This window comes from Channa argus, chromosome 20 (genome assembly GCF_033026475.1).
Source record: "Channa argus isolate prfri chromosome 20, Channa argus male v1.0, whole genome shotgun sequence".
Lineage (NCBI taxonomy): Eukaryota > Metazoa > Chordata > Actinopteri > Anabantiformes > Channidae > Channa > Channa argus.
In genome coordinates, this window is record NC_090216.1 from 42,906 (window position 1) to 56,161 (window position 13,256).

Here is a 13,256-nt window from a genome sequence, read left to right on the forward strand (position 1 = left end):
GCACCAGTACACTTCTCCTTTAGTCCTCGGGCATCCGCTCACTCTCCAAGATCTTGTTAAACAAACTAGTCAGAAACTCTACTGCCACCTCTCCTAAACACTTCCATACCTCCACAGGTATGTCATCAGGACCAACTGCCTTTCCACTCTTTATCCTCTTCAACGTCCTCCTCACTTCACTCTTACTAATCTTTGCTACTTCCTGCTCCACACCAGTCACCTCTTCTACTGTTCGTTCCCTTTCATCTTCCTCATTCATCAACTCTTCAAAGTACTCCTTCTATCTTCCCATCACACTCCTGGCACCTGTCAATACATTTCCATCCTTATCTTTAATCACCCTAACCTGCTGCACATCCTTTCCATCTCTAGCTCTTTGTCTGGCCAACCTGTACAAATCCACCTCTCCCTCTTTAGTGTCCAACCTAGCATACAAGTCCTCATATGCTCTTTGTTTCTCTTTGTTTGGCCTTTGCCACCTCTACCTTCACCTCATGCTGCATCTCCCTGTACTCCTGTCTACTCTCTTCAGTCCTCTCAGTGTCTCAGTGTTCTTCTTAGCTAACCTCTTTCCCTGTAAACACTCCTGAACTTCCTCGTTCCACCACCAAGTCTCCTTGCCCACTTTCCTCTTTCCAGATGACACACCGAGTACCCTCCTACCTGTCTCCCTAATCAAATTAGCTGTAGTGGTCCAGTCATCTGGAAGCACCTCCAAACAACCCAGAGTCTGTCTCAGCTCCTCCCTGAAAACTACCCGACATTCTTCTTTTTTCAACTTCCACCTCTTAGTCCTCTGCTCTGCCTTAGTCCTCTGGGAGATGGTAATGTAGTATATTAATTAAGGATTACATTTAATCCAACAGGGAAAGCAAAATCTAATCTGTGGTCTAAAACTCTTAATTGAAATTGATTGGCTGCTTGCATTCATGTGATCTAATTTACTGCATCACTTTGGTAGATTGTCGTGTCAAGTCTTTGTTTCCATGGAAACTATGGACCTTCTTGTCTGGTCTGTGATTGGACAGCTGGTTGGGGTGGCATTGGGGAAGGGTTTAAAGGTAAAAAAACATACAGAAATAAAAAGATGGAACATGGATGAAACTTCAAACAGCAAAGACCTTTAACACATGTGCACAGATTTAATTCCCATTCAGATGAATCTGAGTCTTTTTTTAACTGAAAGTGGGCAACTGCAGATCCACACACAGACAGAAACAGACTTATACAGACACAGATTGCCTGTGGTGATGCATTTGAATGTGTTTAAATTTGTCAGTAGAAAAAGGAAGAGCAGAGATGAAAGCAGATCTGGAATTTCTTTATTTACCAGTGGAGACTTATCTGCTATAAGGGTGGAAACAATAACTTTTTTTACCCAGATGGTTCCACCTGTCCTCCAATACACACCTGCAAACTGCCTATTTAATCTAACTGGGTTGATCTCTGGCTCAGACACAGCAGCATGTGACATGTTGATAATCTAATAAAGCAGCTGGTAATCAGGAAGCATGAAACACTGAAATTTTGACGTCATCATGCAGGTGGGGCTTATGACAAATGGGCAGAGCTTCACATGGCAGTCAGCATGGGGATGTGTCCTCTCATTCTAACCAACCTAGCATGCAGAGAAGCATGGCTGGAGCCAATCATCAGCCTGGAAAGAAGATTGTCCCCACTCCTGCAGGTAAATCACTTCACAAACACAGGTAACGATTGGCACACTCTTAAGGACGAGCTAAGACTTTCAAAGGCAGCACCATCTAAGCTTTCTATTCTCCAGCAGTCTGGGAGTAGCACCCTCCCGATAACTGAGTGATGGTGGGAAGCACAATTAACAGTCTGATTTTCTAATGTAGACAAAAGTGCAAATCCTACAACAATGGAAATTGGTTCGTGTTCTTATAACATGAACATGGCAGCAACCACTAACATTTATAAAATAACTTGCACCAAAAATGAAAACAATAAAAAAGTAGTTACATCCCGAATAGAGAGATTCGGACAATGCAGACTACAGAATCTAAGGAACATTGAGGTAACATAAGTTTAACAACTTTCATCACCAGTCACTGATTGGGGTTGTGGATATCAAAGATGTTTAAACATGTATTGTAACAACAAAATAAGACAAAAATCTTTATACAGCACTTACTTAATGGTATACTTTGGTGACTGTCAGCACCAACTGAGCCAGACTAGAAGAGACCAGAGCAAATGAGTTCAGAGACCTAAAAGACACAAAGGCATGGATGTCCCGCCATTTCCTATTTTTAATTTAACTTATTGTTTATGGGGTTTACAATCACAGAAATAGGGTGTCTAACCATAAGGTTACTTTAAATGGCAAAGCTTTGACCTCCAGGACTACTGACAGTGGCTATTTTTGACCATGTTGTCCTTTACCTCAGACATAAAATAAATCTTTAGAGAAACATTCCTGGACAGGATCTGTCTGCTTTTCTCAGCTCTGCATTAACATGGGGCTTAGCATACTGGTCCACATCAGCCTGTTTACTTGTCCTTCTACAAAGTAGTTTTACATTCTACTTTGTCCCTGTCTTTCAGGTGATGGACATTCGTCCGTCATTCTTCTCTTCACAGATGTCTTCCAGATTCACCTTGCTGACACACAGTAAGAACTGTTTGTCTGTTTCTTTTTTGTCTGTGTCTGAGACATGTTTAGTGATAGTCAGGAGTAGTTGATACACACTGGTGGAGTGTCTGATTAATACTAATACCAAAGGTGAAGGCACTTTAACAAAAGAAGCCTCCAACTATATAGGCTCAGGGTGGGGGGGAGAGGGGGGCAAAGTCAGTGGAAAGTGAATAGAGAAAAGAGAATAGATGTCAGGCAGGCATGTGCTGGGAAATCTTCACTAGATTTGTTTGCTCCTGTTTGCACCAATCAGCTCTGTTTTACTGTTAGGTAAGGTTGGGGGTTACTTGGGGTTAGGTTATGGTAAGGTTATTGTCTCATCTCTGGATCAGCTCTAGTGTGGCTTCATTCTTACCTATCGGGACGAACCTTCAAGGTATCCTGGTTAATTTTTTACTCTCATAGCCTCTCTACCGGTGTGCCGCAGGGTTCAGTTCTTGGTCCTCTTCTTTTTTCCGTCTATACTACATCCATGGGTTCTTTCATTCACTCACATGGTCTTTCCTATCACTGCTATGCTGATGACACATAGCTCTACCTGTCCTTTGCCCCGGATGACTCCACTGTCTCATCACGCATTTCTGCCTGGATGAGAGAGAGACATCTTTAGCTCTACCTCTCCAAGACCCTCCTTGTCCTTGTCTTCCCAGCCAGACCCTCATTGCAACACAACATCAGCATCAACATCGGAGCTACAGTTATTTTCCCCACTAACTCGGCCAGAAGTCTGGGGGTCATCATCGAAGACCAACTAAGCTTTAAGGACCATATCTCCTCAGATTCTAGGGCATGCAGAAAGGCCCCCAACAGGCGCTGGTCATATCTCGTCTTGATTACTGCAACGCTTTGTTAATGGGGTTACCGGTATCCACAATCAAACGCTTCCAGATGATCCAAAATCCAGCTTCCAGATGAATCCAAATGCAGCAGCTCGCCTCATTTTTAATCAGCCAAAAAGGACCCATGTCACACCACTTTTTAGATCTCTCCACTGGCTTCCTGTAGCTGCTCGCATCAGGTTCAAATCTCTGTCTCTTGCTTACAAGGTGGTTAACTCAACTGCTCCTGCTTACCTCAACTCACTCATTCAAGTCTACGAGCCTTCCCACCCGCTGCGGTCTGCCAACGAACGATGTCTGGTGGTCCCCGCACCGCACAGAAGACACCAAGCAAAACTCTTCATCGCAATGATCCCACGATGGTAGAAGGAGCTACCAAACTCTGCACACTCAGCAAACTAACTGCCAATATTAAAAAAATTGCTGAAAACAGAACTCTTCCGCATATTCCTATGCACTTAAGTCTATATAAAAAAAACTTTCTGCTCTTTCTCGCACTTGCATCTCGTGAAATGTGATAGGACTTTGCTTTGATGTTTTTTCCTTGACTTGGATTCTTGCTTGCCTTGTACCTCACTTGTAAGTCGCTTTGGATAAAAGCATCTTCTAAATGTAAATGTCTTCTAAATGACTAAATGTTTTTCTGCAGGTTAAGCACAAATTATTCTGTAGTCTATTTCTGGCATTGTGGTCACATGGCCTCTCTGCTGTCACAGCATCTCATTTCCTCACTGATGATGGACTTTAGCCAGAGGAAATCTGCTCGCCTGTCACATCTCATCAGATTTTTATGTTCACACAGTAACATGAAACACAAACTGAAGAAAGGAGGTTTTCTTCTGAGTGTGAGTGTTTATTTGGATCAAAAAAAGCCATGACTGGACCTGATATTTTACAGAAAATCTCTAGTTAAACCTTTATAATAAACCAGATTGCTCTGATGATGACCACTAAGAGAGTAGGAACCGTGCTGTTCCAGTTCAGATCCAGTCATCAATCTTATGAAATGTAAATACAAGAAAATGTTAGTGAAAGCTCTGTAGGAACCAGATTTTCTGCAGGTCAAACAAACAGAGGGTCCTTTAGTTAAAGCAATTATGTGCAGGTCTTATTCACAGCTACTAGAAGTTGGTTGGAGGTCACTGCTGCCATTACAAGGGTTCACTTTTTTTTTCCACCATTACAGCGAATAGAGACATAAAAGATAATATAAAGTTTTTACTTTTCTTTGTCTGTAATTGTGAAATACATGAAGATCGCATTGCATTTTATGACCAGTTGATACAGAGGAAGGATTTACTTTTCTTTCTTCTGTATAAAATAAAAAACTGTCATGTTTAATTTTTTTTTTTTGTCAGAAAAGCGAGGGGTAGTTGGAGGTAAAGTTTCTTATAAAGGAGCATTATTGTTGAAGACAGAGACAACAGCAGACAACAAGAAACAGGTGAGTCTTTATTCACCTATGAGGCATGGGGGCCACACATCCAAGTGGGAGGCCTAAACTTTATTTAGTCTCACAGGTGGAGCAAGGTTAATCACTTAGTTTACTTTGTTAGTTTAATACAGGGGTTCCCAACTTTTGTTGTGGCCTCACATAGGGTCAGCAGATCAATGTGAAGGGATTCTTGATGTTATCATCAGTAGGTTATTGATCTGTTTCTCGTGTGTCTGTGTGTGTATATCAGTGTGTTGGTGTGTCATTACAAAAAGTAGACAATGCAGATGAAGATGAGGAGCTGGTGGAGGAGGGAGGAAGCAATGACAAACGTCCTGTCGCCTCCACCCCTGTCCCAGGGTCGCCATGGTAACTGCTGTTTCAACACACACACACACACACACACACACCCACCCACACACACCCACACACACACACACACACACACACACACAATTACTTACCATCTCTCTCTCACACTATCTCTGACCATTTTTACTGTCTCAGACTTTCTGTTGATTTGAATGATTTCTACTGTCTGACTATTTCTGCTGTGACTCCAATGCTACCACCCTCATTCTGTATTGTTACCATGGCAACAGTGAACTGATAGAGACCAACACAAATTTTGTCCTGAAACATCAGATTGTAAAAGGATGAATCCCTGTTTGTTTCTATTTTAGCAACATAAGTTATCTAAATTAATAATAAAATATTATTATTCCACAAAAGTAAAGTGCCTTGAGATGACTTTGTTGTGAATTGGCGCTATATAAATAAAGCTGAATTGAATTGAATTGAAATGTGATATTCACTTTTTAAATACTAGTGCATTATTCATCATTCATCATTCATTTAATCATCTGAATGAGTAGAAAGAGTCAAAGTATCAAGCAGACAAAGTAATCATTAGGTCATGTGATATGAACAGTAATATGATTAGTAAGTAATAACAGTAATACATTACAACAGTAATAACATTATTTCTTCTGGATAGCACTATGACTATCATACATTTATGGTGTGGGGGATGGGGTGATGAGTCCCTTAATCCTCATGTCAGCAATATGTATGTGTTCAGGTGTGTGGTGTGGACTGGGGATGACAGAGTCTTCTTTTTCAATCCAACAATCCACCTGTCTGTCTGGGAGAGACCAGGGGATCTGATTGGCCGAGATATAAGCTGCATCATTGATGACCCACCCCACAAGAGAAAGAAAAAGACACCTGTTGACAAAGATGGACTTAGAGATGAGGACAGAGATGATGATCATAAACACATGTCCAAAAGGAGCAGGTGACTCTGACCAAGCCAATCAGAGAGTTTCTTTTTGATTACATTAGAGTAAAGTGATTGATTACATGCCCTCCAATCCTTCATTCTCTCCCCAGAACAGAGGGGTCTGATTCCCCTGTCCCCCAACCAGGAGACATTCAGCTTCTTCCACTGGAGCTTCGTGTGACACATTTCAGAGAGATGATGCTGGAGAGAGGGGTAATACACACACACACTAACTGGGGGAGTTAGTCAGGTTATAAAGACAGTTGTGTGGTTTCAGGGGAACTGTAACCTCACTGGTGAGAAAAAAGGTGGAACAGGAAGTGGAGCTGTATCAACTAGATATAGTCAGGCTCTTTGTAAAATACAGTGTGGAAACTCTGGTTAATGAATGAAGGCTGTTTTAATCCAGCTTTCTGGAAGATCCTGACTCGGTTTTTGGAATGGTGGTCACCTAGGGGCTCCATACTTCTTCTTATAAGAACAACAATGGTAAAAACCTGTAGAAAGATTATGGGAGAAATGCCCATTCTGAACCTGAAAGGTGCTTTGTTGTTGGACAATCCTTCCTATTCTCTGCGCTCTGCCAGCAAATGGTGTCTGGTGGTCCAATCACCAGACAAATGATAATATAATAATAATATACTATATATAAGAGAATCTAAAATTGCCCGTAGGTGTGAGTGTGAATGGTGGTCTATCTGTTTAGGTCTCTCTGTGGCCCTGCGATAGACTGGTATTTTTAAATAATATTTATATAATATTATAATTAGTTATATAATATTAGTTAGTGGTAGTTTTGAACTGTGGGCTGTGTTTAGAAGCGCTAAGTGCCCTAATAAGCTCTCCCAAGTTCTTGAATTGGCTTTGCTTGACAATCTTCTTAATCCTTAATCTTGTTGCTTTTGCAGCTTTTCCTCCCACCTTTTACTCTTTGCATTAACATGGTTTGATACAGCACTCTGCCATCAGCCAGTCCTTACAGCCATGAACCTCTGTGGCTGACAACTTATTGTGAAGATTGTTAATGATCATCTTCTGAACAACTGTCAAGTCTGCAGTCTCTGCCCTGAATGGTGTTTTGTGCACTGAACTAGACATACAGATAAACAGTATTTATATGAATAGTAACTTACTCAAACATAACATTAATTATTCTGGTATTTTAATATTCATGAGCTGTAAGCTCTAAGCAAATATTTTACTTTGTGTAATGAGAATGTGAGTTTAAACTTTTAAATTAAATTACGAAAAAGTAACTATTTCATGATTCAAATTTACTGAGGTGCACTAGTTATGGTCAAGTCAATAAACAGAGCAATTATTATTATTATATTAAATGTAGCCTAGGAGAAACCATCTGGACCAATGAAACTAGTCTAGTACCACCACAACCTGACTGTGAACCAGAGAGAGAAAGGGATGGATGTTTAGATTTATATTTAGTCATTTGGCAGATGTTTCTAAATGGTAAATGGTCTGCACAGCGCTTTTCTACCTATTGGCACATTAAATCGCTTTATACTGCTTCTTATTCACCCATTCACACTCACAATCACACACACTCACACACCGATGTTGGAGCTGCTATGCATCTTGCCAACAAACTTTTATCCAAAATAACTTAAAACTGAGGTACAAAGCAAAAAAAAGTCTAAGTCAAGGAAAAATTGAAGCAAGTAGCTACGACTTCTGAGTATGCAGAGTTTGGGAGCTTGTTTCACTGTTGTGGGATCACTGAGCTAAAGAACTTTGTTTGCTTTTGCTGTATGGTGAGGGAACCAGCAGACACAATTTTTTGGCAGAGCACAGGGATTGAAGACCTGAAAGAGGGAGATTAGGTAGAGGTGCTGTGGAGTTGACCACTCTGTAGGTGAGAGTCAGAGCTTTGAACACAATATAGCCAGAGCAGAGATCTAAAGAGTAGTGTGATGTGTGCTTTGTGTTGCTGCATTTTTGATAATCTGGAGGGTTTGATTGTGCAGGTGGTAGCCCTGTCAACAGGGCACTGCAATAGTCAAATCAGAATATGACTATGAAGTTGTATATTCAGAAAGAAAAGCTCTACACTTTCTGATGCTGTAGAGGGTAAATCTGTTGCCTGAGAGACTCTGGTCTTGTCAGTAAAGCTCATCAATGATGACCCCCAGATTTCTGGTAGGAGTCTCAGCGAAACTCATTAATTCACTGATTTACTTGTCTTGTTTGTTTGATTCACAGTCCATGTGTCTGTTTAGTAATAAAACACTGTTAATTAAAATTAAATAATTTACTCATCTGTCTCAGGTGTCAGCGTTCTCCACCTGGGAGAAGGAGCTCCACAAAATGGTGTTTGACCCACGATACCTGCTGCTGACCTCAGATCAGAGGAAACAGGTTCAGTAGTGACTAGCATTATTAAACAGTGTTGTGATGTGACCTTTATGATGTCATGGTGATGCTACTTGCGTGCAGGTATTTGATCAGTTTGTGAAGAGCAGGATGAAGGAGGAATACAAAGAGAAGAAGAGTAAACTTCAGAAAGCCAGAGAAGAGTTCAAACTGCTGCTGGAGGAAGGGAAGATCACAACCAGGTATCACCTATTCATTATTCACCACCTTAATCTTAATTATTCAGCCGTGTTCCTCTAAAATCTGTGTCTGACCTGAGTTAACCTCCTCACTTGGACTGGCAGCTGTTTATTTACCTATCCCTGAGCTCTCTGTGGTTGTTGCCAAGCAGACTGAGATTCACATCATCAGCCTGGAGAAAAACTGACGATTGAGCAAGGGATGTTCAACCTGTTGGTTGAAAAAAATCAGGTCACCCCAAATAAACAGACATCTTAACTGGTAAAAGTGTTATCTGTGGCAGTGTCCAATCAGACACACGTTGATGTTTAGTTTATCAGAAATTTTGAATTAAACTTTGATCAACTACTGTCTAATTTGGTCAATCAGACATTAGGTTTAAAGTGTTTGATCCCACCCTCTCAACCAGCCAAAGACCTAATAAGAAAAAAGAAATAATTAAAAGAAGTAAAAGATTTTTCACACTAACATTTATAACAATAGATAACACAAGAAAAATTATTACTTCATTAAAAGGACAGTAGCTGATACCTTCATTCACCTGATATGGGACTAAGTTAGAATCTAGATTCTGGTCTTTCTCAGCATTTCTCATTATTAATATAATTAGTACATTTCATGAATGTTACTGTTTCATGCTTAGCGCTAAATGTCGTCTGCATTTTCTTTAACAGTTTACTCAAACAACACAAACACAATTACATAACAATAGAGAAAAGCCAACATTAAAAACCTCCAACCTTCATAATCAGTGGACATCCTTCCATTTACATTTATGTTCTCTTCATGTATGTTTATTGGTGTTTTACTGTTTGAATGTTGAATGAAATGATTATTGACACAGAATACAATAAACAAGAATTGCTATTAGCGACTCAGAATTTGACACTTAGAATCCAAATAATTTATAAGGAAAAGCTGTTTTTTACATTTATATTTGTTTTTCTCTACAGTTCCACTTTTAAAGGGTTCTGTGCTCATTACCGCAATGACCAGAGGTTCAGTGTCCTTAACAGCAAGAAGGAACAGGAAGTCCTGTTCAACCATTACATCTCATCCTTAAAGAAACGCGACAAGGAAAACAGAGCCAGACTCAGGAAGATGAGATGAGAACACACAGATCTACACACTTTACAGAACCATCCAGAACCTTTGTAGAACTCATCCAGAACCTCCAAAAACCTTCCAAAATCTTCCATGGCCACTAAGTAGATCCTATTTTACATTTTAGATTCAGACACTGCTGAATCTCCTGGAAAAGTCTTAACTAGAAACTGGCATCACATAACAAACTGAATCTAACTGAACTGGATCCAGGACTGGAACCAAATTTAAAAAAGAAAAACTACATTAAACTGGACTGAGCTGGACTTAAAAATGAATCACAGCACAAACCCATGTTTGTTTATGTGTCTCAGTCCATTGAGCCATTGAGTGTTAGTCCTGCCACTTTTCCCTTTCCCTTTGTGGTGTGTGTTTGGGTCAGTGAGTGAATCTGTCAGTTGTATCTGTTGTGTCATAAACCTGAATCCTCCTTTACAGAACTGGTTCATCGTCTAAGTCCTGGTCTTTTAAAATCTTCTGGCTGCATAGGACAAGGGGGTGATGTCACTGGGTTCTGGTTTCTCACCTGGACTTATGTGTCCTCATTTTGTCATTGTTGTAGATTAAACAGCTGCTGTTACAAACGGTTTCTTGTTTGTTGGTCATTGTACTATATTTGAAAACAATTTTGATGCTAATTGATGTTTACAGATCAATCATAGAGCACCCTCTGATGGACGTTGTGGCAAACTACAAAGTCTTGCTCAAAGAGAATTAACCAGCTGTATTACGTTTATAAGAGTCGTTAGAATAAGGCAGGGTCTACACATAAAGCAGGTTGACATGTCATACAACAATAGCTGTCTGCACTGCCTATGCTGATTCAAGTGTCACTTGTGCTACTTCAGGGTTAATATTTAAGCTAAAATGAAACTAATACAAAAACTTATGGCTTTGAATCATTTTAATGACCTGAAATTTAAAGCAATCACTCAGAAAACATGAAAAACAAACACTATGTCTAAACTAAATGACAAAAGAGTTGTTATTGTTCTGTATATTGCTCCATGTAGGACAGTGGACTCACGATGTACTTCCCCTCCACCACAGCTGCGATATCAGTGGTCATGATTTATACTCAAGTTTCTAATATGAGAATATTTGATTATTGTAAATGTTACTTTACTGAAACTCATACATGATAGAGAAAATATTAGTTTTTTCCATTAAATCCAAAGACAGAACTGTGAAAAGTATTTATTTTTATTTATGAACTAAAACAGTAGAAATTAGGCTTCTGTTCATTATGTTTTAACCAATTAAAAAGTAAAAGACTAAAATATTCTACCATATTTTGTGACCACCATGAAGTTATTTTCCAACAACGTCACATTGTCAATTAACAAGTATTCATATATCAGAGATGTAATCACTTTTTTGCAAGTGAGATCTCTCAAGTCTCTTGTCTCTTGTGTAATTGTAATGAGCATTGTATCATCTGCTGCCATACAGACCGCTTAGACTGCTACACTCCATCTAAGAAATTCAAGGCATGTACTGTATTATCATCATTCCTTTGTCTACTAGAGTATCAGCAATGATTACTTGTTTTAAGCTTCAGAACTGTATAATAAAAGATGTTAGGCGCACAGAGAATACACATGCTGTTCATCTGTGTTGTGCATCAATTACAAAAGAGCATCAAGTATGAAGTAAAATTTATAATTAAAAAGCAACTAGTTAACTGGGGTTGGAGTAGTAAGAGATTGTCATAGCATTATCTCAGAATCACGGTTTCACATAATATGGTATACGGTATTGATTAATATTGTGCTATTGTTTACAATCATCTTTAAAGGAATTAAAAATGTTTTTTATCACCAGTAGTGGAGGAAGTATTTACATCCTTTACCTAATAAAAATACTTTTACTTAAAAATAGCTCAGTTACAAAAAAACGTCTTGATGTCTTATCACAAAATGTTAGGGCTCGTCACGTTAATGCGATAACTTGTTATCAAAAATTTACTTTATCATCACAAGCACTAATGCAGGTGAGTAGCACGGTGGCTTAGTGCTGCCACCTCACAGCTAGAAGGTTGTTTGTTTCCTCCCACAGTCCAGACGCATGCATGTTAGGTTCATTGGCGTCTCTAAATTACCTGTAGAATGTGAATCTTTGTCTGTCTGTGTATATCTCTCTGTGTTGGCCCTGAGACAAAATGGAGACCTTTCCAGGGTGGACCCCACATCTCACCCCTTGACATCTGTGATATATAAATTATAAAATATATGAACTAGAAGTGTTTAAAGCAGAACAATATTGTACCCAAAAAACAATAATTAATATTTTCATCGCAGCATTGTTTTTCAGTGCCAGTAACAAAGAATAAGTGTTTCCTTAAGTGTGACTCGAGTCCAAGTTGTAGACTCGAATCCCCATCTCTGCTGTACATCAGGCATTTTCAGGTTCCAGGACAAACACTGTCCAACATTATCAAAAACATACACGCGCACACACACACACACACACACACACACAAACACACACACACATACAATTAAACATTTATCAATCATGCATTTTGTGTCCGTTACAAATTTTAATGGGATTAATTCCATAACAGGTCAAATTACTGTGACTCATCGTTACAACAAACAAATGTTTTACCAACAGGAACTTTAGCTCATGTGTCTCATCACTGTACATGATCTCAACATCCTTCTAGGTGTTAACATCTCAACAGAGGTTAAACACCTGTTACTCCCAACTAGTCAGTTTAAAGTGAAAGAACTAAAATCTCCTCATAAATTTAACTAAACTTTTAGTCAACCACATATTGTTAACAGGTGACAGGTACACTTCCTGTTGGATGATCTGTCACTTTGATGGTCACATGACGAAGACAGGTGCAGACACGTCTCTATGTCTAATCACGAGTTGTTGTTCTTTGGCTATTGCCATAGCAACCTCATATTATAACAGAGGAAACAATTATGGGCTATCACAAACACACACATTCACATTCATTTCTTTCCTCTCTCAATCTGGGGCGTCTCTTCCCCTCAACTGAACTGAAAGGAACTCAACACAAGGAAAGAAAATTTTCTTTGCAGCCACATTAAGACCCTGTCCTGTCTATCACAATTCTTCTGTTTGTGTAGTCTTTACTCACATTTTCTTCTCTCTGAGTGGTTGGTCTCTTCTTCTCTTTGACTAAACAGTGATGAAGACGCTTGTTTAGTCTGGACAAGTTAAAACCAGAGGTGTTAGAAGGCTCCTTTTTTTTCATTACTGTCATTAACACAGTTTCATTAGAAGCTGATAAATGTCACTGTGTATCAGATAAGAAAAGAGACATAGGATTATTGAGAGTCAGTTATGATCACAGTTAGCTCAGGCATGTGATGATCAGGAGGCTGCAGCAGA

At 39.4% G+C, this 13,256-nt stretch overlaps 1 protein-coding gene across 5 annotated transcripts in view; it reads left to right on the plus strand.

Annotated features, from left to right (window-relative positions):
• Window positions 1-11,602, plus strand: part of tcerg1l (transcription elongation regulator 1 like) — a 35,731-nt gene extending 24,129 nt beyond the window's left edge. For 3 of the 5 annotated variants that reach the window (XM_067488879.1, XM_067488878.1, XM_067488880.1), the window contains 9 exons: window positions 1,545-1,687; window positions 2,569-2,635; window positions 4,857-4,942; window positions 5,184-5,302; window positions 6,015-6,230; window positions 6,326-6,428; window positions 8,499-8,588; window positions 8,667-8,785; window positions 9,737-11,598. In XM_067488879.1, the coding sequence (XP_067344980.1) occupies window positions 1,545-1,687; window positions 2,569-2,635; window positions 4,857-4,942; window positions 5,184-5,302; window positions 6,015-6,230; window positions 6,326-6,428; window positions 8,499-8,588; window positions 8,667-8,785; window positions 9,737-9,893 (1,100 nt within the window). In that variant the 3' untranslated portion in view covers window positions 9,894-11,598. Of the gene's footprint in view, window positions 1-1,544; window positions 1,688-2,568; window positions 2,636-4,856; window positions 4,943-5,183; window positions 5,303-6,014; window positions 6,231-6,325; window positions 6,429-8,498; window positions 8,589-8,666; window positions 8,786-9,736 lie in introns of all 5 variants that reach the window. The other 2 variants (XM_067488881.1, XM_067488882.1) reach the window with 1 other exon arrangement.
• Window positions 11,603-13,256: the final 1,654 nt, after the last annotated feature.